A 26,406-nucleotide genomic window follows, 5' to 3' on the forward strand; every position below is an offset into this window, starting at 1 on the left:
ATGAGCATTTTATTTTACACTGAAGACAGCCAGCCTTACAAAGATTGCGATAAAACATACGGACTGGACAACAGAGTACTTCATTTCATTAACTGCCCTTGTACATTTAGTTACAGTGCTACACAACTCTAATGATCCAAAATAAAAATACATCATGTACAAAAAGAAAACAGCAGTTTCCTTGAAGCATTATACTAATTCTATGGATAATTAAAATGGTGGTCGGTACCGCAACCATATACTAAACATCAAACTTAAAATCTGTCCAACTCAGAAAAAAACCCTACTGCTATTTGATGTTACAACGTAAGGTATCTCACCCCTTTTGTAACACTGGCACAATGCAGAAGCATGTAGACTCCTTTATCCTTTCTTCTTGTAGATCCTAATTCTGAACAGGCACTGCAGGATACCAAAACAAGCGCTTGACATTTTCTCAGGGGCCATAGAACTTTAAGTCATACTTAAGCGACCATTGAGATATCCAGCATTCTGAACAATTTGATCAATTTCCACTCGTTGCAAAGCAATCTTCATTTAAACTGCTCCAACAAACATTTGTCGTGTTCTTCCAGTGCGCAGCCATAAACACAATACATTAAGGTAACTGTACAGTGTAGCAACACTCTTATTCAGAAGCTCCACCTATCTAGCTGAAGCTTGGCTTCACCCATGTCTTTTTGCGCTTTCTTTCTTCGATAAAATATCGGGCAATCACGACTGAAAGAAAAGGAAAAGACAATATGAGGATGCTATAATATATACAAGTCAGTCAAGAGAAGCATCAGAGCTACATGACAATGATAACTTGAAAAGGACCCATGTACATCAGGTTAGTGTTTGACAAGTGATGAGCTAAAAAGGTCAGAATAACCAAGTGGTTAGAGGAGGGGTGGGGGGTGGAGAAAGCCAAAAGCATCAGAGGCATAACAGCTCATATACCTTGTACAAAGCACATCCTGGTGAAGGGAACCCTGGCACTCCTGGCATTGTGTCCATAGCTTCCCAAAAAGGGTTTCAAAATCGGACACTGTAAGGAAACAACATTTTCTGACAGTAAGCACCCTAAAGTTAAAAGAACATGCTAAAAGGATATATGAGATATTTTACACACCATTAGCTACAGTCTTGCAATAAAGTTCAGCTTCTCTTCCCTTGCAATGTGAGCAAAGGGTTTTGTTGGAGCCACTAGTTCAAAATCAAAGTAAATATGTCAAAAAAGGAATCAAAATACTGAAGTTGCTCACACACCCACACACCCAAAAAAAAAAAAAAAAAAAAAAGAAAAAGAGAGAGAGAAAGAGAAAGAGCACATAGTCAGAAACAAAAGTAAAGTAAGGGTCAAATTTTGGAATAGGATGTGTGATGGGGTAAAACAACTTAAAAAAGATGCAAATTTGATGATCATGCAGTATGGCATAGCCAAGCCAATTAAGGAGAAAAAAAAAAAAAGTTGAAGCTATAGTAAGCATGTTTGCACTAGCAATTATCAGCCTACACAGAAGACAGAACCACTAAAATTTTCCTGGGTTCACTGCTCATCTTGCAGACTAATAGGACGAATTGAGATTCCAGTCAGTACCAGCCTACCAGGTATCCTAATGCCTCTCTTCATCCAGACTGAAAATAAATCGCAGTACAATAAATTCACCAATAAAATCACTGCCACACAATACATTTGGTGCACTTAGCTCCACATAGTCCATACTATCCTTCCCAGCATCTGACCCACATCACATCAAATACAGGGAATCCTTTTTTTCCACCCATGGGACTATGGGAGTGAGGGAGGTCACCCAGGAGACATTTTAAACAGAGTCTGATTTTAAAAAGGGAAAACAGGATGTGGCAAAACACTACCTAATCACTGCTTTGCAGCCAATGCACGTGAGTTGTTTCTTGGCAAATTTCATGATGCCACTATTTGAAGGAGTAGATATGGAAATAGATCTAGTGTGACTTCCATGAAGCAACTCTCTGCTTGCATTTTTCAAAATCGGTTCAAAGATCCTCAATATGGGCTACAAAATAAGCAAATCCATCAGAAGCAAGATCATGGAAGATATAAGATTTGACAATAAAAAAGAATCAAGCTAAAGCATGACTTACTTTGGTAATTTGATTTTCAAGGTAGTATTGAGGGTCTATCGGTATATTATTTTCCAGCACATAGATTGGATCCTCTGATTTTTCATATGCCTGAAAATAATATTCAGCAATTTGAAAACCTGCAATTTAGAGCCTACATTCTTTATAAACAACAGAGGAGCTACCAATTACCTTGGCACCTTTGGCAGCTTTTACAATGACATAAGGTACTCTATCACCAACATTGGGAGCAGTGGCAGCATCTCGCTGTCAAATTTAAGAGAAAAAGAGATTAGATATTTCATATATTTTTTATTTTGGAAGTCTAATACTAAGAAGATGAACCACCTCAGCCGACTTGTATCTGCATTCAGAAGAAATGAACATGACTGATAAAATGTCAATGATTCAGAAGTGTATGTGTTTCATATAGAAGGCACTCAATAGAGTAAAAGCTTAGCAAAAGATTAACATGGACAAATGGTAATGTGATGTGCAGACTGAATCACAGAACTCTCATATATTCCCTAGCTGATAAATCTCAATCTGATTTCCATTTATAAAGTCAACCAAAACACAAAAAAAAATTGAACTTGTTCAGTTGTTCTAGATAATGAAGTGTAAAATAATTAACATGACATCACCTTTCTCTTCAAAATCTATGTATATCAGTATATGATATTTTGATACTTCCTCTGTTTAACTTAAATTAGAAAGATGTGTGCTTCTAATAAGAGTATACCAAGATGGAAAAATTCAAAATTTAGTGATTTACGAGGCAGGCTTGTCAACTATAAAAAGAGGGGAAGATGTAAGGTGATAATCATGATACTTAAATGGTCACAACAGAAATAAGGAATTAGATGCCCTAATGATGAGGTGGGAAGAAATTAGAAGGGGAAATAAGAAGGCCTACGGGATGGACTTGAATCCATACACTTTCCAGAAGCTCCTCCTATCAGTATCCGTCACATGAGAGAGTTCATTTTTCTTGATATTTATACATCTCAACAGCCAAGGGAAGACCCAAACCAGATCTTGTTGTTATCAACTATTATCATTAGCTATTATCAATGTAAGAGATAACTTGCTAGGATGCTAAGTCACTAAAACTCTACAGCACCACCGAGGACAAGATCATAATATAATAAAAAGATTACACACCTTGCGCATACGTTCAGCAAGTTCAACATGAGCTGCTTTTACTTCATAATTTTCTCCTGTTTTTGTCAGGCCCTATAAGAAACAGATATTAGCTTCAGCAGACAGAAAGATTAAGAGAACTTTCAGAAAACACTAAAATAAAATAATAGAGTAGGCAAGCTTCATGAAAATATCATAGCATATTACAGTTAAATTTTTCCCACCTTAGTAATGACCAATAATGACAGATCCAGACGATTCATTAACAGATCTGAGATAGTATTCTTCACAAACTGGACAGCTCCGGGGACATCTCTATCTATAAGTATCTTATGCAGGCATTCATTAACCAAGTTTTTAACCAGCAAGCAATTGTCTCTCCTTACTGTCTCAATACCTGTCAATGACAATAGATAAATGGGGCAACAAGAATAAGTAATTCAACTAAATTGCAACCACATGTAGGAAACTTCAAGAAAGACTAAACAGGAAATCCCAGATTTCACCTTTAGTATCCATCTTATCATATTTGTCAGGGTTTGTCCAGTAAAGGCCAGCATACCTCTTCTTGCTAATCAGCAAATATGGAAAATAAACCTTCTCAAACTCTAGTTTGATGGGCTGCATATGACATACACAAAAATCCCTAAGAACAAACAGCAGTACAAGAGAGACAACAGAAAGAAATCACGGTAATATAGTATTTTTGTAGCATAGTATTCAGCTACTCAGCTTTCAACAAACCACTGAAAATATGAAGTTTTAACTTTATCACTCCATTTTATGCTATTAGTTAAACACATCATTAAAATGAGAGTATTGGCATATATTCTGGATCATCAGTGATATTCTATAAAATTGTTTCAGTCCCATTAACTTTGACAAGTTTGGTTCATTGGTTGTGCGCTTGAGTCTTTAAGGCTGCTTTTGATGAATATAACAAGTTATATTAAATATATATATATATATATATATATATATATATATATATATATATATATATATATATATATATAAGAAAACAGAAAGAAAAGTACAACTAGACTAAACTTTATAAACAGATATGCCTCACACTTGCAGCAATTTCTCTAGTCAGTCAATGACTCTACCAGAAAGCAAATGAGAATTTGGCTCAGTAACTTTCTTTGTAAAAGAAGTGAGTTCTGGAGATGCTTCCAGTTGATAAAAAAATTCTCAATATTTTCTTCCTATAGTTGTTTTAGGGTAGAGATAGGATAAAGGAGAGCCCTGTAGAAAATTAAAAAAGATAAAGCCTCTAAAAATTAGATATTAACGTTTTTTTTTCCCCAGTTTTGCTATACATAGCCCTACATTAAATAAATTTCCTAAAATGTTATTAATTTAGAAGTTCATGAAAAAATCATGCATTGATCAATGTTATTTAAGTTTAATTATTGCTTGATGTTTCTACTTTTAGCAAATTTCTAGCATTATACACGAAGTGAGCAAACGCAAAATTGAAAGTTTCATAGTGTCAAGTCTCTTTTTGCAGGGAAACCTTTCAATGTGTATGTAGTTTATTCAGTCAGGACCAAGATCGTGTGAATGAAGGGGCTTATCAATTCTAAAACCAAGGAACTTGCCTACCACAATACAGAATCACAAATGTGAGTGTTTAAAAATAATCAAGTGCATATACAAACTAAAATACTACTTTAGTTTTAAGAGTCAAAATCATAACGATGTCTCTGACTCCAAATATCTTCTTGTAAGCTTTTGGCATGGAGATCAAGAAAGTGATTAAATTTGAATTCAAATCATGCAGGTGGATGCAGAAAAAGTAATTAAAAAACTGTTGGAACTGTGAAAGAAAAATGCGTTGGTGTGATGGAGAGAAAAGGTTATAAGTGAAATTTGGGACCATTTTTCTCCTTTCATTTAAACAAAAAAAAAATAATTAATAGAAAATTAAGGTCACTAAAAGATCTTTTGAGGATATCCCAAAAATGATGACAGATCTTAGGGAAAGAGGGAGACAGGGAGTGCAACATGTAAATTATCATGATTTCCAAATATCCAAAAAAATATCTAGGAACTGTTCTTGACACTATACATGGAAAATTATTAATAATACCTTTGTGAAAGTGCCACTTATAAAGTCAGCAGCTTCCCTTCCTAATTTCATTGCTTTTTCAACAGTAGAAGCACCAAATTGTACCATAACTGAATCTGTGTCTCCATAGATAATCTGAGTTGACAAGATGCAACTATATAAGATTGCATATTAGAAAGAGAAAGAAGTCCAATGAACAATTACAAGCTCGAAAAATTTTGTTAATCACAAGAAAAAACATTTTATTGAACATAAGACCCGAAATTTCAAAAAAAATAAAATTGTAGCATAATCTGTGACATCAATTCAGAAAGTAATTAATTCCCCTACTTCAAGATATAGGGTGTTTAAGGTTCTAGTCTATGTTACATGAACACGGGTACGAGTATGATATGGGTATGGAGCCGAAAGTCCAATACATCATTTTCAAAATGTTAGGACACGGGGACACTGTCTTAACTTTGGGTTAGAGGGTAAGTAAATGCCACATAATGTCAAAATATTATAACTTAACACGAACCTAAGCCTCTTCACTAAACATGTTGAACATACAAATGTACATACACCTCACATATTTTTACTCCCATGACAGTGTTCACAGAAAATGACTTCAAGAAGAGCTGTAATTAGACTAATTACCTCAGCATTATGCTCATAACCTCCAACAACAGTAAATTTGTCTTCCACAAGCTTTTTTGTATGTTCAATCATTTGGCGACCTATATAATGGAAGAAACGTCATAATCACAGATAAGCAAAAAATAATCTCATACACAGTACATATTGAAAAGAAGAAAATCAACAGAAACACAACCAAATGCCTAATTTAAAAATAAAATCCAGAAGAATAATAGAATCCACAAGCAATATGGCTCTGCACCATAACCCTATGTCTTTTGAGTCCAACACTTGGGTCCTGTCACCAATATTTTATAGCTTCAACATCTAGAAAAAGTCAGAGGAAGCAAACAAAAAAAAAAAAAAACACCAAAAAAAAAAAAAGTAGTCAAGAGGAGAGTTCTAATAATATTGGAAATAAATTTTATTAGCATGGAAGCCAACAAAAACGCCATCCGACCATTGGTACATTCTCAAAATAGCTAAAAGTTTTGCTACCGGGCATCTTGCTCAGGTTCTACTAAAAAATTAAATATTGACCTATTGTCCTCCAATAGTCCCATTAGTTGTTGTGGGGTAGCAAAAGTGTATGCATCTCCAAACTCCAATATCATCCAATTGGAACAAACTCTATGCAATTACAAGGGTAAGGCGCAAGACTGAGTATATTTCCAAACATTCCATACCATTCTTAGGTTGCCCCCTATAAGAAGTTCAAACCACTCAATACCATGCTTAGGTTCCCCCCTAAAAGAAGCACTTGGGTCACAATATGGTATGCTATTACATTCAAGAAAAATTATTACAAAACCATCTTCACCACTTCCCCTTAAAAGTCGTAATTCTAATCATTTCTCTGACCCTGCATTTCCATTTCTCATCTGAAAACCTAAATGAAATTGCAAGAAAATGTTAAACACAAATTCATGCATAAATAATTTATTACCATAGCTTGTGACACTCGAAGAAATCTCTAAACATGGTAACTGGCCAACAGAGGCTCCTGTAAACCCATAAACTGAATTTGCGCTTATCTGAAAGAGGGGAAAAATATTAAGAAGCTTAAAATGACCAATACTAAGAGCCATAAATTCTCTATCAAGATATAAGGACTGAAAACTGCAAAAACTCTGAAAGACATTATTCAAAAATTATAATAATTTATTAATATATAAACAACCAGCAGCAGTTCGCAGCAGCTAATCCTACATAGCATAGATTAGAAGGAAAAGCATACCTTCAAGGCCAGCTGACGACCATCGAGGACAGCCTTCACCAGAGGATCTTTAGCTTCCTGTGGTCGAACAACATGATCATTAGTGAATAAAAAGAATACTGCATAAGCATTTAACAGGGACAATAAACAATCAAAGGATTTTAATCAAGTTTAGAGAACAGGGACACCTTTAAATCTGCTTTAGCCCTTTTCCGAGCAGTTATGAGCTCTTCAAGAATTTCTGGAAGTATTCCCTAATATAATGAATATATATATATATCAGATTTTTACAATGCCTATAGTCTGATATATTTCAGGTCAAGGTTAAAAACAGACCCAAAGACATTAAACACACAAGGAAACAAGATTACCTTCTGGAGTTCTGGCTTGACAAAGGTTTCGCCAGAAGGAGTTTTGTTAACACATTCTGGAGGTATGTTGAGTTTACGAATGTCTTCTGGTGTAACCTTAACAATCAAAAGTACAAGTTCAAGAAGCAAGTTGAATTCTATGTACTACGACTTAATTTTTTTTTAAAAACAAATTGAAGATATATGGGTGTAAGGAAAAGGTGGATGGGTATTAAAATAAGGTAGATAAAGTAGAGAGATAGTGTAACGGTATAATATTGTGCGGTAAGAGGGTAAGATAGTAAAGGGTAAAGAAGAAGTGAGTAGGACCACCAAAAAAAGGATATATATGATCACAAGATTTATGATGCCTGATTTTCAACTAATCAAATTTACCAGTGTACAATAGCACAAATTATATGCCATCATAATAGATGGATAAAGAGAAGCAAAATCCAGTGTTGCAATTGGCTTCTCATAAAACCCTGCTCTGGCCTCTAGCACCTGCATCACATAGAACAAAAGAAAAAGGAATATTTCAAAACTAACAGTTGAAAGAAAATTTGTCGAGTAAAACATCAAAAGCAATGTTTTCAGTAGTATTTTTCACAAATCTAATCAAGTAGCAGCCTAATCACAAGATCATAGCTGACAAAAGAAAAAAACATATTCAAAAACTACGCATTCTGACAAAATTTGTGATTTCCCTGAAATTCACCCAAATTCCATTGTCAAATTCAAAGGTGCAAAAAGATATTTGTCCATTTGTTGTTTATCCATATAAAGAACTTATCTTAAATGTATGAATTAGCCTGTCCAATCAGACCAAAGAACATTCATATAATCACATGGATCAAACAAAGAAAATCTTACAGTTGCTCCTTCATAAGTTCCTTGCTCAGATCCAGCATGTTTGGCATTCGGTATAACAAGATTCTTCTGTTTGGATTTCCTCAGAAGTTGAGAAAGAACCTGCAGTATAGTAACACAAAGAATTAACTCTAGCATGAGATTGGACAAAATTATTTTGGCATATATCTATAAACATATAACCTTAATACTTTGTCCCCTGGAGAGGAGAAAAGATATAGGAACTCCTGTCACTCTGGCCATTTCAACATAATTGTAAATGAACATCAGCTTGTCCATCAATCGCTGAGGAAGGTATGCATCCTGAAAATCATCAAAGACACCATATCCACCATGTTAATGAATGTGTTGCCAGTACTCCCTCATAATAACTAAACTGACAAATCAAGAACTTGAGGACAGATTTGTGCATAAGGAGCGAGGAAAATTGAAAAACTTTGTACAAATATATTAAATAGTTGTGTTTGGGAATCAAACTTAGTTTTTAAGTCAGTTGTTGGAAAGAAAAATCACTGGAAAAATTGAATAATATGAGCAAACCATATTCTCAACGATTTAAAACCCTATTTTCCCTATAAGAACAAATCAAACAAGTGATTTCTATAAAATACTATAAATTTAATTTTCTGCAGATTTATAAAGTTTTAATGCTTTTACATTTCATCATATTACAGGCAAAACCCTAATTCTAATAATTTTAAAGACACCTTATGCAAACAAACCTTCCCAACAAATGTCTGTCTGCGTATATGAACACAGGCACAGAGACGTACCTTTAAACAGTAAACAGCAAGACGCCTCCTGGTTTCTGCATTCCCATTTTGTAGGTCAGATATTATTGAATGGTGAACATCCTCTTTCTGCAAAAGATAATGATACCGGATGCATTATTTGAAAATACAGTGGTAAATAGAATAATTTTGCAATTCAACCAAGAAAGATCAATGTATAAATCAGTACAAGATGTCAAGTTTCCGAAGTACATATGCAATTTTTTTAATATAGGGCAATTGCGAAATGTAGCCTTAAGGGGCTATGAATAAGAAGCTAAAAGTAGATACACTAAATAATTTATAACACCAAACTAATCATAATAAATAAAAATTTTACAACTAAATAATCCATAGTGCTTAACACATTGAAACACAATGCATCATTAAGTCCATAATCACAGTAAATTAACACAATAACGTGGATATTACTAATATAAATATGTGAACTGTATAAATAAAAAATAACATGAACAAGATTTTTTTTTCATATATATATATATATATATATATATATATATATATATATATATATATATATATATATATATATATAAACATTTACCTGCTCGCCAAGAAAATGCGCTGATACAGAATTTAAAGAATATGAACTTAATTTGTAGTCTCTTTGCATAGCCTGCAGCAGAAGATTTTAACAAGATTATACAACCAAAGCAAGTGTCAAGTTTAGCAGACAAGGACAAAGCAGTACCTGAAGCAAATCAAATTGTAGTCTCCCCTCAATCGCGACTTCCTTGCTTTCCCTTATTCCGTACTGCCTGTAAAACAACAAAATGTCTATAGTCATTTATTTCATTCAAATTTGAAGTCCTAAAAAAAAGGCAAATAATCAGAATAAGAGCAGATGATATGCCAATTGGGCCACCCAATGATCCTCAAAGTCGCAAACTAACAAACTAAAGGTGCCTCGACAATATCTTCACTGGCAAAAAAGCTAATTTAACTTATCCGCACAAGGATTACATAGTCAGTATATCTTCCACTACCATAAGATATAGAATGAACAAGCCAGACTCTTGTTCTCCAGATCATTTTTACTACCCCACTTACCCTGATATTAAATTATTCTAGCCATATTTATTTTTATCCAGCTAGAGACCAAAGAAAACTTCTCTCAAGCCAAAGCTTACACCTAGAATAGTTGTAACGCTTATAAAAAATTTTCTGGCCCTGCTTTAGTTTTTCAAAAGGACGGATATTGAAACATAGCTTTTAAGTGACCAAGGCCCTAAAAAAGAGGAGGGGGGAAGGGGATCTACACTTTTGTACTAATAATTATCCTGCAAATCTCTGTGCTTTTCAACATACAAAGTATAATGCAACGAGAAGCACAATTATGAACCAATGCCCCCTATGTGATAAGGAGAGTAGGAGACAAATGACAAGATGGTTTGCAAGTAAAGGCATCAAAGAGTGTATAAACACAATTACAAACACAAACTTCAAGAGCTGTTTATATCCGGTGGTTTCAAATAGATAATATCCTGAGTACTATACCATAGTGAATGCTGAAAATATTTGTTAGTTGCTGGAAACACAGAGGTCAGTACTAAAATAATCTCTGTAGCCATGCACTTCTTAGAATGTTTGGTGAATGTAGGACATGTAAACAATATGGATGGAAGAAGTATTATAGAAAAATACGAAATACCTCAAAATAAATATTTGCCTTGACAATCCAAAATGGAATAACATGCAAAATTGCAAACAATATAACAGCAAGAATATTGCACAAAAATACATTATTTATCAAAACAGAATATTCACCTTGAAGAAAATGTCGTATCTTTAACACGAACCCTGCTGCTCCTTATACGACCAAGGATAGGAAACTCAGCAATTCCCAGTGCAGTTGCTCTCTGTCATAAAACCAAGGTCATTCGTCTTAACGAAGGCCTTTGAAGTTTAAACAAACACAACCAGCTAGGAAATAAAAGAAAATTCCAGAGCTTTATGGCTTTTCCTATGGCATCACATGCACACTGACGACATGTGAAAGTCCATTTATATATACATCTGTTCGTCAATGTGACTAGAGAACTCGCAAAGACAAAGAAGAGATTACCTGGATAAGATATGGTAAATCAAAATTGCAGATGTTGTATCCAATAATTATGTCAGGATCTACTTCTCGAATTAAATCCTGCAAATTGAGCATAGTAAACTGAATTCACGTAGCAAAAGAACTCGGGATGTAATCATATTGACACTTGATGCCCATTTACATTAAAACAGAAGTATAATATAAGCTACCACTAATGCAACATTTATAAAGCAGGTAACTGTCATAAAACACACTGATTGACTTTGTTCACTGCACACCTTCTTTCAAATAGCAACCAGTAAAGAAACACAAAGTAGAAAAGAATTTCAGCCTAATTCAAATCTTATATACTTCACAATACCAACACAAGCTAGCAAAATGCAATCCACATTTAAGGTGACCCCAGTATTTACAACTCATGTCACTCAGATCCTTCAGAAGTGTGAGACTTAATTAGCAGTACCTTGCAAGAATGTCACAAGTTTCCAGTACCTTTCTATCACTCCTCAAGAAGTTGTGCCTAAAGTATTCAAATTCAACATATGTAACAGATTCAAAGCTAAAAGAGGATCTTTTATACTTTCCACCATTATAGGAAAAAAAGGGCAAGGGATACTACTGTAATCAGAGATACAGAATTTTGTCAGTAATAGAGCTAGTAAGGTGATCTCCTATAATCAGGAAAACTATTCAGACAGATAACAAGTAATGCAACCACCAACAGAAAAAGAACAAGAAATTGTACTTAAACAGCTTTACCCTCCAAGCAAGCAATACTTCTTTCTCACTGTCAAAGGACATAACATCAACTCCAACAATAGGAGCACATGACTTAAGGGTCATGACATTTTGAACAAGTGGCTTATCTTCACCTTGTACTGTTACCAAATTCGCCACCTGACAATATAAGAAAAACTCTTGACTTAGCTTACCGAACAGGAACAGTCAAGCCACCAACTATAAGTGGTTCTAGAATAGGTTGGCAAGTAAATAATATGTTTCACCTGGATGACAGGATCATGAGTGGGCTCAGGAAAAAGACCTTTGCGGCCAGCACACTCAATGTCAAAACTTAGAATGCGAAATGGAGCCATCTTTGAGAATTCTCCTTCTGGATCATGGCTAATCAAGTCCGAATATCTAATAGCACAGTCAAGGAAATCCACGATAAAAGAAAAGTAAATAAATTTGCCTTTAGTTCTCAAATTATGTCCCCCCATATCAAATGAGGAAAGTAATTGACGAATATAGTTCATAAAAAAAATTTATCATAAACCCACAACTCCACAAGTGGGGAAAAGAAAATTTAAATAAAGAGGATACAAGCAATCAAATTCCAGCTGGCAAGAGGACAAGTTCTTGCCAGTCGCCCTATATTTTCCAACAGGAACCTCAATCCAGTTCCCACCAACAATATTACAATCAATCATGAAACGGAGAGCAAAGAGGACATTGCTTTCATATGTCATGAAACTCTTGGTTCCAAGGCCATCAATTTGTATGCCTCTATCAAGAATCCCTGGCATTTACAACACAACACAAATTAAGCTACACATGACCGTAATTAAATAAAGTTGTAGAAGGAAACAAGCAAAAAAGTATTTGACCCATCACTCCAGCAATAAGTCAAACACCTACAAAATAGACAGTCAGACCGCCCCAAAAGAAATCATTCCCATCTTTTTCTTAGAAGAGGGTGAGAGGATGAGAGAGGACAGCTGAAAAAATTACCACGACAAGTAGCAACCATAGAAGGCAATGCAACCACAATTTTCAGAAAAGGATGAGAGCTTTGCTGTTGATAGTACATTATGCTCCTTTTCTGCACTAACTGAATACGTCGAACAAATTGGGGAACCTTAGTGTTCCTATTTGCCTCCCTCATTCGCGCCTAAAACACAGAAAAATAGACGTGTCAATTTAACCATGGCTGTATAGAGTCGATGGTTTCATATACCAGCCCACATGACTCCTGGGGGCATAAACTTTCAGCAGTGTTAAAATGAAAAGCCACTAATGAAGGCAAAACTTAATACCTCCAGGATTTGATGAAAATGGGATATATCGTCTGGACCCATCCCTGAAGGGCAACTTATGTAAAAGTAGGGTTCAAATCCATGAACATTGCAGCAAACGCTGTGCCCTAAAAAAAAAAACTTAAATTAGACTCACATAAATAATTCAACTGCCTGATATCATGCACCAAGAGTGCAAACATAATGATAAGTCCCTCAGACCATAAAAGAGGAGGGGTGGGGGGGGGGGGGGGGGGGGGGGGGGGGGGGAGGATATAATCTGGATCTATAAATCACATGATAAAAACTGACAAATTAATCAGGTTCCATCAAAAACATTGACAGCTCCATTATATTCTAAACTTGTTTTTCTAAAAGACATCTCCATTATTTTCTAAACTTGTTATTCTGCAACACTTCCCATTTCGAGTAATATCCAAATGATATGTGTGACAGCAATGAGCGCATGACTTGTGCAGGGTATTTCACTTGGAAGCAATGTGAACGGCCATGTTTTAGTAAGAAGTGACCCAAAACTTAGCATTTACTGGGATGGAAAGTTTCCTAACACATAGCTCATAGAGCAAGTAATTTTCTCAACCAATTCAAGTTGAAATACAACAAGAATCAGCATGCTTACAGATAAGTAGAAAACCACTAGGGAGACTTCATACACTGAAATAGAGCATGTTGTAGGCACATCATATTTTGTTTTCTTCATCAAGTTAAAGTCTAGTATAACTTCCATAGCGTGCTAGACACTTCAAAGAAAAAGGAGGATATCTTTACTAGCCCTTGGGATCCAAAGTATGACCATACAAAAATCAACAGAAAACTAAAAACGAACACAACCCAGCAACTCAAACATTCATTTTTTTATATGGTTGAAATTTAGATCTTAACTTCAAATTTTATTTCATCTTCTCCTTGCAGACACTTCACATGGATTCTCCATTTCTCCTAAAGCACCCTCATTTCGATTGTTTGGAGGGCAATCGCAAAGCCACTGAATGCTAGCAATCTAGCATGACAACTGACCATTAAGATTCAAACTTTGGAAAGGGTGAGTCCAACACTCCAACACAAAAGACTGTACCCTACCCGGACACTAAAACTAAGTTCGGAGTATGTAATTAGGAAACAAATTGCCAAAATATTTAGCACTTCCATTTGTATCTTCTAAGAAGATGTATCATTTTACATTTTTACCATTGTACACCAAAATCAAGCAAACCAAAGAAATGCATGTTCAAGCAAAAAGATTTCTCTTTTAACAAAATTTTACTCTTTTAAGTCTTTTCAGAAACCAAAATAGAGAAACAACATATTTGCAATCAGAAAAACAAAAAGGTAAACCAAAAAAGAGTGAGAGAGTAAAGCTTAACCTTCACGAGTAACCCCAAAAATCCGAATAATCGCAGCAGAACCACTCCGATTAGACAAAAACTCCTTATGACATTCTCCAATCACATAATCAATCTCCAATTGCTGAAAAACTACAAAACAACAAACCCTAAAAATCAATTCCACCCCCAAATCACAAAAACCCTCCTCTAAACCCTAAAATTCCATCAAATTATAAATTTACCAATACTCTGAGACTGTGATTTGTATGATTGAGAAAGCTCAGGTCGAGCCCACTTAGAAAGACGAGCCAGCTTAGCAGAACGCTCATCAATGTCGCGAAGAATTTGGGAGTCTTCGTCCATGAGGTCGTCTTGTAAGTAAAAATCTTCATCGAAGTCGTCTTCTTCCGTCGTAGCAAGGTGCTTTGGCGGCTCCGGTGACGGTTGTTGCGGCGGCGCTTTGCGTTTCCTGGAATTCCCGCCGTTCATGGCTGCAGCTGTAGTTTCAGAGGTTACAAGAGATTGAAGATTTTCCCGCCAATTTTTATGGTTTTAAGCGCCCAGCTTTTGCTTTTGTAAGTTGGGCTTCTGTATATATACCATACCGGCAAGGCGGTGACGAATCCCTTCGGTTTGTCGTGTTTTATTTGACTTATTTTGACTCTCACATTTTAAATTTATATTTTACCGTATAAATTATATATTTGTGCATAAGTAAACTCTCATACTTTTAATCTATTTTACTTAAACTTCGTTCTTTTTTTAAATGCATCACTTTAACTGACATATTTGTTGAAACACAACTTAAACTAGGGGTGAGCGTAGCAAGGTACCCTGTAAAAATATCAGGACCCGGAACCGGAACCTGTTGCAACAGGTTCCTAAAAATAGGAACCAGAACCTGTTGCAACAGGTTTCTAAGAATTGAGAACCGGAACCGGAACCTGCAGGTTCCGGTTCCTAAACAGAGTACCTTGTCTGTCAAAGTAAGTTTAATAGTTACTTGATAAATTGTGACAAATTTATTTTTTTTAAAATAGATGATCACAATAAAAGCTTACGACTTTAGTATAGTACTTCAAATATAACAAACCAACACTAATTGTCTAGAACTTTTAATACCATATAGGTTCCGGTTTCATGTACCCTATAGGGAACCTGTACTAACAGGGTACCCTACAGGTTCTAGATCCAAAATTTTATTACCCGGAACCGGAACCTGTTTCCTAATTTTATTACCCGGAACCGGAACCTGATAAATAGGTTCCGGGTTTGGAACCTGCGGTTCCGAACAGGTTCCGGTTCCATATCTGGGTACCCTGAATTTTTGCTCACCCCTAACTTAAACCATTAATATCTTTAATTGGCTATTACTAAAAAATTGTAACAAAATTACATTACGAAACTACGACATTATAACTAATCTAATGATATATTTATATAATAACATTTATTTATTTTATAGAGGTGAAAAAACTAAGTCAACTAGTATATATAAATAGTGTAAAAGTAAAGTGGTGCATTTTTTATAAAAAAAACGGAGGAAATACAACCTTTATTTTGTAATTTATTCTTGTGCAAAATGCCAAAATCTATATATTAGGCATGGTTGGACTTAATTAGGTAGGGTGTCTTGTGAGAATTGTGATGGGATGATTGCTTAAACAATTCATGCAATTTATAGCTAGATATTGTTCTTATTGGATTTCTATTAGAGTTGGTAATTTAAATACGAAAGCGAAAAAACAATAGCTGAAAGGAAAATCGTGTTTTGATACAAAATACGTACTCTTAGGCCCTGTTTGATTCACCTTAATTTTGCTGAACTGAAATTATTTTTACTGAACTGAACTTATTTTTACTGAACTGAACTTATTTTTACTAAACTGAACTTAATTTTACTGAACTGAAATTATTTTTAGTGAACTTAAATTATTTTTACTGAACTTAAATTATTTTTACTTTTTTTCTATTATAATTCTTCTTTAAGAAAACTGAATTTAACTAAACTGAACTTATTTTTACTGAACTGAAATTATTTTTACTGAACTGAAATTAATTTTACTGAACTGAAAATATTTTTACTTAATATTATTTTTTTAAGGTGAATCAAACAGGCCTTAGTATTCAACATCAATTAACGAAAATAATACTCCAAATGAAGTTATATGTGAGATTTTGTTTTGTTCACATGATCGTCATGCTAGAAGTTATGTCTATAATAATTTACTTCCTCCAATCATTTGTGTTTGGCCTGTCTTTGTATTAGGAAGGAAGTTCTTCTTTGATATTTTTACTTTTTGACGGGTTATTTTATATTTTTCTAGACATGTTTAAAAAATTATTATCAACTTTTCCTGTATTTATCTCATTAACTGGTAAACATGCTAAAAAAAAAAAATTATTTTTCTGTAATCCGTAAAAACAATTTCCCCTAAACGAAATTCTTAATACTCCGTACATGATTTCAATATGAAATCAGAATTCTATCTTTTCAATCGCCATATTAATGATCTTGTCCCATTTTTTGCCTTTTTTTAAAAAATTATTTTTCACTCTTATTAAGATATAATTTTTTTATTAAGTCCCTAACACCGAAATGGAAGAACAAATTAGATCGTACTAAGTGTTAAATAGTGTTCATAATAAGACATATGTGTCATGTCACATGTCATTCCACTTAAGCACGGTGAAGGTATTGATAGGTGTTCCTAATAAGATACATGTAACATAACACGTGTTGTTCCATCTAAGCACGATAAATATAACATATCACCACTCACGAGTCATCTCTTTAGTTTGGTAGGGTGTTCTGTAAGAACTAAGAAGTTTGGAAGGTGATCATAAGACTAATCAATTATTCAATCAATTTATAGAGCTTGGTGAATTGTGTTTATTTTATATAATTGTGTTTATTTTAGAACTAACAGTTTTAACTGTAACAGTGGAGACGCAATGTGTGCAGAGGGAAATACAGGGTCTGTAAGTCTGTTAATAAATTTTCGACATCAAGTTATCAACCAACGAAGAGTCGTGTAGCACATTGCTGTGTTCACATGGACACATGGTAACCCCTCTGCTTGAAAATATAATTCCTGTTATTTCAATCTTCCCATACAATAAATGAATTCAAACTTCAAGAATTTTGACCTTTCACTTGGCATTGATGTGTTCACATGGACACATGGTAACCCCTCTGCTTGAAAATATAATTCCTGTTATTTCAATCTTCTCATACAATAAATGAATTCAAACTTCAAGAATTTTGACCTTTCACTTGGCATTTTATGTAATACCATTTGTTTCAGGCAACAAAGCAATAAAAGAATGTACAGTATGCATTAGCCACATTTTTCAGAACAGTATATATACTATGAAGTAACTAGGCAGTAAACAAACTTTATTCTTGGGCTTGGGTGTAATTGTGTAAATGCTTGAGAAGCTAGTTCTGGTAATGGTTTCCATTACTGATTTTATCAAGCGGGTTCTGGGTCAAAAATTGGAGAATCTGGACTAGATTAGCAACAGATAACAGATTTTGGGATTTAAAACAGGTTCTGCCAAAGCCGGAGAGTCTGGACTTGTCGGATCCCAAGTGATTCAGGATCTGAAACCAGGTATGTTTATGCATCTGAGATTTTTGTTCACCCCTACATACAATGATAAACTCCTAGATAAATTACCTTTTATGTACTGCACTATAGCTTCAAAGAAAGAGTTTTAAGTAAAGCATCTCAGATCCTTTCTGAAACTTCCTCTAATTCAGCAAGTTCTCTGGTCATTTACCTGAAAGAATTGGTTACAAAGTTAGAACACCTGATTTTGGAAAACTAAAAGTTTATATTCTTAAAAATAAAAGATTGTAGGTATCCACTTTTTAAGTTGTTTTATTACCCACATTTGTTTCCTAAAGACATCAATGCTGTTCATGCACATATAATCAGACCCTTAGGACAGCTCCTCGTGTTGGCTGGTAATACATGAAGACCGAACACCTCTTAGTCATCATGGCGAGGTATTAATAAATGCAATCAGAAATTCACAATCGAGAATTTGCAATGACATTCAACCAAAATAAGATTATGCAATAGCAACCAAAGAGGATAACAGACTGCAAAATATAATCTTCAGATTTTAAGTAATTATGATACAATTTGACAAAAAGTTATAGATGTGCAAGGCCTGATACAATCAGATTTCTATATCTGTGAACAAAAGGAAATCTCTAACTAAAGGATGGTCAAACAACTACTGCTGATCTCAGAGTCAAAGGTAGCCAATGTTAAACTGACAAAGCTTTAAAAAATATACTACGTATATACTCAAATTGCGGCCAATATCTACACCACCAGTAGCAACTTACTGAACAGGGAAAGGGAGAGAAGGAAAAAGAGGGAAGAGAAAGGGAGGTCAGGGGCGGGAGAGAGTGGGCTTCCATTTTTCTTTCGAAAATCTCCAACGATGGGAGGGATTTGGTTTATTAAAATGGGAAAGAAAACGGATCCCTCCAATAGGAATTATATCCTTTCCTTTCCCATCCAAATATTCCTATCCAAACATAGTGCAAGTACTTTATCAATTGCAAGAAATTTTCTCCTCCACTCCACCTATCTGGTTTTAGAACTGAAAAAAGAAACAAAGCTTATAATGACATAATTAAAATTACCTCGTGTAATTTAGAATTTATAGCCAACTTGTAACATCAAGTGCCGATAGTAGCGACCTCGGAATAATCTTTGCCACAGAAAACGCAGGGAGGCAAACCAGTTCATCTGTAGTTGCTCCTGGACAAGCCTTCAGTGATCAAACATAAAGTCAGTACATTTACCAATTCATATTTACAGAAAATTGCATGAAATTCTACTCCCTCCGTTATTTTTTTTTTATAGTGCTACTCTTTACTATAGCAGCCTCTTTTTTTTAAGTGCTACACATCCCAAATTGGACACTTTCGGCTTTTATAATTATCTCTCTCCTCCCTTAGTCCCCACTACTACATTCTTAATTAATTCTCTCCTCATAGTCCCCATTCCTAATTTCTTTATTATTTCTCTCCTCACATCCTCCATTTTTGAATAAACTATTAACACACTATCACTTTCTCACAATATTTAAATCTCGAACAAATCCCATCTGCATAATAGTTTAATCCACCTAAATAAGGCTCCTAATACTTTGTGCCAACTATAGTGTAGCACTTAAAAAGTAGCAGAGTACTTCGTAAGTTCGTATAATGTAAAGCCTTGTCATGGATGAAAGGAATAAATCATCGTTTCGTGTTGGCAAAATTTATCAACCATTAATTAACTCACCATCTCACCAGGCATCTTTGCATACCACGAGACACTGGACGAATGAAGGATGGATCTCGTTGAGCATAAAGCACACCCACCTGAATCAAGGTTATATCATACAGAAGCAGAGCTTTAATTAAATGCAGTCTTGGAAATAATGCAAGGATAAGGAATCAGAACACACGTGATTAAAATACAGCCAAAAAAAATGACTCAAGAGTTGGCCACACTGAAGAACATATTGACTCCTTACCCCCACCATAGATGGGAGTGTCTACTTATGGCATTGTGGATGTTAACATTGTGGATCAATGTCCATCGTGTTTTGCAAGCTATGGTATATCTTTGCACTTGATCTAAATGAAAAAAAAAAAAAAAGAAAAAAAAGAAAAAAAAAACCTCGACAATGTCCAAGTAGATCATTTTTTCCATCCTCAAGGTTGCAAAACGGGCTTGTGAAAGCTTATGTCATTAAAATAAAGATAGAACTGAAGAAGTGAAGATACCTCTAACAATGCTACAGCTGAAGGATCATCAAATATTTCAAGGCTGCAATCAGCAAAATAGTTAAGCTGCATCAACAAATAACAAAAAGTTTGGTAAGGCTATACTCTAAATGAGAACCAGGGCAGCAAATATATTTCTTCAGCAATGAAAGCATAGCGATTACTTCGATAAAGGATTATATAAAAAAGATAAAAGCTGCATCATGCATGAATTGGAAGAGAAGAGGACTGATTGCAAAAGAAACTGTACATGAAATCCTCATTAAAGACCTTACAATAAGATTAAACAAACAAATAGGCTTACACTGTTACATATATGATAGTTAATGACGCAATAGTTCTAGACGAGAGCAAAATAGCACCTCACTATATTCACTACCTTAAATTTTCCAACAGATGCCCTAAAGAAGTTCAAGAACAGCTACAATGAGATGAAACCTATGCTATCAATTAACATAGCTTGAACTGAAATAAGAGAAAGAAATAGATGAGCTTTGTTTTGACAGACTGGAATAGCAGAAAATAGAAGAAAAACACAAGCATTTAAGAGCTTAGTTCTCTCCCGAAATAGATAAGAAAATGTAACGAACTCACTCAATTTCTTCCTCTTTATGCTAATCCTAGCCAACTACTAATGCAATACCCAAACTTAGTAATTTAATTGTAAGTTATGTCTGATTCTTATTCTATGGCATAAAGGCATACGTGATAGTATGATCATTGATCAACTATCAATACACCAGCTGGTGCACAAAGGCCATAAATAAGTCTGGCTAGAACACCTTAACTGTGAAATCAGAATAAAGCTTTCCATTCAAACCTTAATTAATGCATCAACAAAATTGCACAGGCAGATGGAACAGATGAAAAGCAGAGCATAGTCAATTAAAACATTCCAAGTAGAAAAGATTGATACCCTATCTAGGCCAGCATGTAAATGATCTAAAGCTATAACCCTGGAGAATAAGATAGACATTGGAATGTATCAACAAGGCAAAATTAAAACCATCAGCTCACCAAAGTAAGCTCTCACCTATAGCAACCTGAGGATTTCAATATTTTTTATTGATCAATCATGCTATGAAACAGAGAAACTATGAATAACAAGAAGACAGAGGATTACCCCAAATTCAGTATTAACCAATGACTGCACGAAATCCATAAGTTGAACCTTTGCCCACTCCAAACGAAGACTTGGATCATCTGTGCGCGGAGGATGCCTCCAAGGAGCACCAAAACGTAATTTATCTTTTGGTATCTTTCCATTGAGTGCATCAAGAGCAAATTTTTGCAGAAGTGACAAAGCTTTGTCCATGGCTGGATTCACCACAGTAATCTACAGATAAACAGTAAAAGAATCCTAATAAATAACATAACATAAGGACAATTCTGAAGCACAAAACACTACAGATTAGAAGAAAATACGATTCCTCAACAAGAAACGCAATCACTAAGAACCATAATTTTCTGTGCGGCTTCTTTAATAGAAATATTAGATGGGATATCTCAAATATCATGTGGGATAGAGGGAGCAATTGACAATTTGTCATTATGATTTCCTGCAACAAAATTTCATAAGATATACTTGTACTTCATATAATTTAATGTCAATATGTCATATTGTCATACAAAATGCTTACATATGGAATAAACCCTAACCCCTGTGATGTGTAGTGCTACCATAAAACATCAGAGCTCTCCCCCAATCAAAAGCTACCAGTCACACTTGCATGACCCTTTTGAAAACTTCCAATAAGTGAATCCATAACAAACTAACAAGCCTACCTGTAGATATGCCAAATATGCATCCACTATATCCTCAAAGGTGCTGCGTGTATGATCTATCATGCTGCAGAAAAAAGAAGGCATGCTCAGCAAATTGAATTAATATAAATAGGTTAAATTTCGTAAGTAAACATCAAATTGAAAATAGCCTCAAATGATGATCATAGGACATTATAGAGAATAGATCAGCAAAAAAAAATCATTAAACCATACTTGAGATATTGGTTGCTTTCTTTGAGTGCGTGAAGTTCGAATAAATGACGTGAATTTGCACCAAGCACTTCAGTAACTATTGTCCACTGGAAAGTACACCATGATTTAGCATAATCAGCATTTAAAACAAAAGGGGGGACTGAATGGCAATATGGCAATCTTGACGTCCCTTTCAAAGACTAATTTGAAAAAAGTAAAATAATAGATAAATAAAATAATAAATTACTTCCTAGCATAAAGCATACACATACACGTGATAGAGAGAGCTTAAGTTGTGAAATGGCTCACCTCTGAGCCACTGAAGTAGTCAGGAAACATATGTAATTTGCCTTCATTGGGCGTCCAACCGAAGGTCTACGATTCAAAACACAATATTATTAACATATAAGATATATGCAGACATCCAGGTATAGGCAAAAAGAGAGAGAAACTGAATTTTTTTTTTGTAGGTCCCTCAGGCCTTGTGAGCCATATTTTCTTACATTTTCCCATTATCCATTAGACACATAGAAGCAGACACTCAATCTTCAAGTATTAACAACTTTCCATACCTACTGCCAGAAACCAACCCTTACTTGATAAGTTTGTAGAGAGTATAAGTAAAGCCTCTATTGGATAATTATGTTCAGAACCTCATTGATAGGAAGGGGAAGATTATGATTACAACACTCTCAAAAGTCATACATAAAGGAAGTAATCAAGCAACAAAGGATGAAAAGAGTTGGAAATTACATGTAACAACATTATGGGACAAGTCAGACAACAAACTACATCCATCCCCTAAAAAAGACCTTTTGAGCTGTTGTCTGCAGTAACGCAGCATAATATCTTATTATTGATGCTCCCTAACAATTTTTGGCTGACCTAATAATAAATTTTACTTCGGTTTACATGCATTCATTGCCGAAGGCTTATTTATAAAATGGGTGTCGTTGTGAAGAGAGACATATATTTCAAATTGAAATATAAATGACACATAATTTCTAGAGTACTAGAGTAACTGAACTCCAGTCCTGGACTTATCAGATACATTTCCTTTAGGCTCTTTCTATTTCATTCAGTGTTTGGAGGACAGGAGTGGCACAAGATGACCATTAAAAATTCAATCAAGATTTTCTATCCACTTAAAAGGTGCATAGTGATACAAGACATTCCTTAAAATTTGAATTTCAATAGCCTCTTACAGCTTCAGTTACAATATTAAATCATGGCCTGTGCAATCAGGAAACGTATAATAATAATTATTATAACATTGCATACATTAGCAATAGAAAAATCATCAGACCTAAGAATATGAAAAGTACATGAAGGAGAAAGTAACAAGATCCAGTTCTTACCTCACGGGATATAAAAATGTCTGGAAAACCAAAATCGATGTACGCATGATACGAATAGTAGCTGAAAGGTACCACGACTATTAGATTGTAAAACATACAGCAGGCCATAAGCAACTAGAAGGCACAATATTGCAAGAGATAGAACTGCTTAATCCCTATTTTGCAAACTCAAGAGATAAAGGGTAGAAAACATGTTTAAGCCGTATACTACGGCCCTGTTCTATTCAATCTTGTCTAAATTATATAGGTGCCAGAAGCATCATTACTTGGCTAAACAAGTGACTTTTTATGAGATTTAACTATAGAAATTACAAGGCAAAGGCAAAAATTATCCAATTGTTTCAGGAAGATGTCTGTCGAATATCATAAGAAGGTAGAGTGGGGAGCTCTCTGCCTGCTAAGAATCATACATAGCCTCAAGCCATTGACTTCTTATATATATATCCAGTGGATCAGCTATATTGTGTGATCCTGAGAGTACAAAGGCTGATAGCTGTACATGGGACCTTTTTTGAGAAGATGGAACAGATCTTAGCTATCCAAGGAGGGGGAAATTACAGCTAGAATCAACAACTTACAAAAATGGAATAGATAACTAGAAAATTGAGATTGATTTAATAATGACTGAGGTGGTCTGAGATATTAATGATGATAGACACCAGACGTAACACAAATGTCACTTTACCCATCACAAAACTACCATCAACATTCACTTTCTAATAAACATTCACCTTACTAAAAAATAAGTGATAAGAAGACACCACTTACCTATCGGATGTTACAAAAATGATGGGAAGACACATCTCATTTGCCCCCAAAGATATAATTCTCCATATTAAACTATCATGGTAAGTTGGTGCAGAAACTGTAGAATCATTTGTCGAAATAGCATTCTTCAGGAGTTCTATATTATTAATCACGAGCTTTGGCTGTTGTGAAAATATTCCAGTTATTGCCAATAGTTAGAGAATCAAACTCATGGATAGATAATTACAAAAGCTGCACAGCCAATAGCCTAAAAACCTTAAGCTTGTGGCATGAAACAAAACATTCCAACATATGAGACAATTCTTAAGCCATTACAAAATTGCCAGGGCCATAATTATAACATAACAATAGTGTGATTTGGCATTAAGCCTCATAATTAAAAACAGCCACATAACCATTGTAAGCTCTCAATATGAAACAAAACATTGTAACACATGAATGCTCATAAATACAGCAAATGTTCACCTTAATTACACTTATTTTATCAATAAAATGTTCAAATAAGTTCATGTATAGTGTTCAAGTTCTGAAAAGATAAGTTCAGGAAATATATGGGCTACCCGAGTTCAAGTTATTCATACAAGTTCAGTTAAGTTCCAATAAGTAAAATTCATGTGAATCGCGTGCACCCCTACAACGTAGTCAATGACATAAACAAATTACAGTCAATGATAAGATATACAAAAGTATACCTGAAAATGATCCATTTCAGAAGCTGAAGACAACAATTCTAGCAACAAATACGGCCAATCAGTAGCCGACATCGCCAGTGATCTCGAAAACCCACCAGTCCTATTCAAATCACCAACAGCTTTAGCCCTCCACTGCTGCTGAACCCTTATAACCTCCTTTGCCAATCTCAAAGCAACCACAGCCTCTTTCAAGTAAGACCTCTCCTCAACAGTCAACCCCTTTTTACCTCCCTCCAACCCAACAACCCCCTCAATCTCCTTACTATTCAACTTACCAGAATAAGCAAAAACAGCCTTATCCCACAACACAGAAGCCGAAACCTTACTCGAAATCGCCCCAATTTTCGAGCTCGAATTCGAAGACGATTTCAAAATGTGCCTGAGGGTATGACTAATCCCATGCCACTTATTAAGGGTAGTAAAAATTTGATGCGAATTAATTTGTCCCAACTCAATCCCCCTTTCAGCCATTGATTCTAGACATTTCTCCAAATGGGTACTCAATAAAGAGAGAGAAGGAAGAGTTACAGAGCAGGAATTCCAAGAACACCATGGAAATGAAGCATTGTGAGATGGGTGGTACTCCTTAATGGGTTGCGCAAAATCAATGTATCCTGTAAGATGGGGTCCTTTGTTCCAATTCTCCATTAAACCTGCAAATGAAGATTGAAGATGAGATTAGAGAGAGAAAGTAGGGAGAGAAAGGGGAAAAGGGGAGTTACGTTCGAGGATGACGGTGGTTTTGCCGACGCCGCGAGGGCCGTGGAGGATGAGAGGTTGATGAACACGGTGATGTTGGACATGGTTGTTGAGAACAGTTTCGAGTAAAGGTCTTGGGATGATTCTCCATGCTTTGTTGCTTGAGTTCAGCATTTGATCGAACACTTAGCACAAGCTTTGCAGCAGACTAGCAGTAGCAGTTTATTTGGGGAAAGAAATTGGCGACATTGAGAAAGAGGCTTGATTTCGAGTTTTTGGCAAACATTGGCTCAAATCATGGAACTCTTTGTGAAAAAATAGGGAAATACTCTTTTGTACTATCGTTTTATTTTTATTTTTTTTGTGAAAAAAAATTACTACCTCGAGTTTGTTCACTTTAGTTTAATTTCATTTCAATTCAATTCAATCCTAATTTTCTTCTCTCATAAACTATTTATTTCAACTCTACGGTGTATTCAGTTCAGTTCAGCTCCAATCAGTTCAGTCAATTCAATTCATTTCAGCTCAGTTTAATAAATGTGAACAGACTCGTACTA

The 26,406-nt window shown here is 34.9% G+C and overlaps 2 protein-coding genes across 5 annotated transcripts; both read right to left on the reverse strand.

Moving 5' to 3' along the window:
* Positions 1-12: 12 nt before the first annotated feature.
* On the reverse strand, positions 13-15,135 carry LOC110701270 (DNA polymerase delta catalytic subunit-like). Its single transcript, XM_021878891.1, has 30 exons — positions 14,798-15,135; positions 14,595-14,705; positions 13,231-13,337; positions 12,926-13,085; positions 12,518-12,713; positions 12,199-12,334; positions 11,954-12,091; positions 11,216-11,293; positions 10,918-11,009; positions 9,842-9,908; positions 9,695-9,766; positions 9,133-9,219; positions 8,543-8,662; positions 8,363-8,461; positions 7,886-7,993; positions 7,511-7,606; positions 7,328-7,393; positions 7,161-7,217; positions 6,870-6,957; positions 5,945-6,024; positions 5,327-5,440; positions 3,738-3,852; positions 3,456-3,628; positions 3,253-3,324; positions 2,281-2,355; positions 2,110-2,199; positions 1,861-2,021; positions 1,115-1,188; positions 943-1,030; positions 13-720 (listed from the first exon to the last, which is right to left on the reverse strand). Exons 1-30 carry the CDS (start codon positions 15,042-15,044, stop codon positions 633-635), a joined length of 3,255 nt encoding a protein of 1,084 aa, XP_021734583.1. The 5' UTR covers positions 15,045-15,135; the 3' UTR covers positions 13-632.
* Positions 15,136-17,752: 2,617 nt separating this feature from the next.
* LOC110701273 lies at positions 17,753-26,201 on the reverse strand. Of its 4 annotated transcripts, XR_002507334.1 has the most exons (14): positions 25,873-26,201; positions 25,151-25,803; positions 24,459-24,619; positions 23,691-23,751; positions 22,642-22,707; positions 22,354-22,439; positions 22,141-22,204; positions 21,479-21,691; positions 20,356-20,421; positions 19,868-19,947; positions 19,222-19,349; positions 18,454-18,525; positions 18,239-18,341; positions 17,753-18,162 (listed from the first exon to the last, which is right to left on the reverse strand). XR_002507334.1 is itself a non-coding variant. In XM_021878893.1 (12 exons), exons 1-11 carry the CDS (start codon positions 26,021-26,023, stop codon positions 19,232-19,234), a joined length of 1,719 nt encoding a protein of 572 aa, XP_021734585.1. In that variant the 5' UTR covers positions 26,024-26,201; the 3' UTR covers positions 17,753-18,341; positions 19,222-19,231. The 4 variants fall into 4 exon arrangements, 1 of the variants encoding a protein (XP_021734585.1); XR_002507332.1 differs by having other exon boundaries at positions 17,753-18,341; XR_002507333.1 differs by having other exon boundaries at positions 17,753-18,341; positions 18,450-18,525.
* Between the last annotated feature and the right edge of the window lie 205 nt (positions 26,202-26,406).

The sequence above is a fragment of the Chenopodium quinoa genome, unplaced genomic scaffold, assembly GCF_001683475.1.
Source record: "Chenopodium quinoa cultivar QQ74 unplaced genomic scaffold, ASM168347v1, whole genome shotgun sequence".
NCBI lineage: Eukaryota > Viridiplantae > Streptophyta > Magnoliopsida > Caryophyllales > Amaranthaceae > Chenopodium > Chenopodium quinoa.

Excerpts from the sequence above, each read along its gene's own strand:
- LOC110701270 (XM_021878891.1), bottom strand. The coding sequence starts at position 15,044 with ATGAACGGCGGGAATTCCAGGAAACGCAAAGCGCCGCCGCAACAACCG. Across the intron at positions 11,294-11,953 it reads AAGTATTGCTTGCTTGGAGG|GATTTAATTCGAGAAGTAGA; the intron begins GTAAAGCTGTTT and ends CTCAATTTGCAG. Across the intron at positions 9,909-10,917 it reads GATACGACATTTTCTTCAAG|GCAGTACGGAATAAGGGAAA; the intron begins GTGAATATTCTG and ends GTTGTTTTACAG.
- LOC110701273 (XM_021878893.1), bottom strand. The coding sequence starts at position 26,023 with ATGCTGAACTCAAGCAACAAAGCATGGAGAATCATCCCAAGACCTTTA. Across the intron at positions 22,708-23,690 it reads ACATTTTTATATCCCGTGAG|ACCTTCGGTTGGACGCCCAA; the intron begins GTAAGAACTGGA and ends TTTGAATCGTAG. Across the intron at positions 19,350-19,867 it reads CAAAGATGCCTGGTGAGATG|GCTTGTCCAGGAGCAACTAC; the intron begins GTGAGTTAATTA and ends TGATCACTGAAG.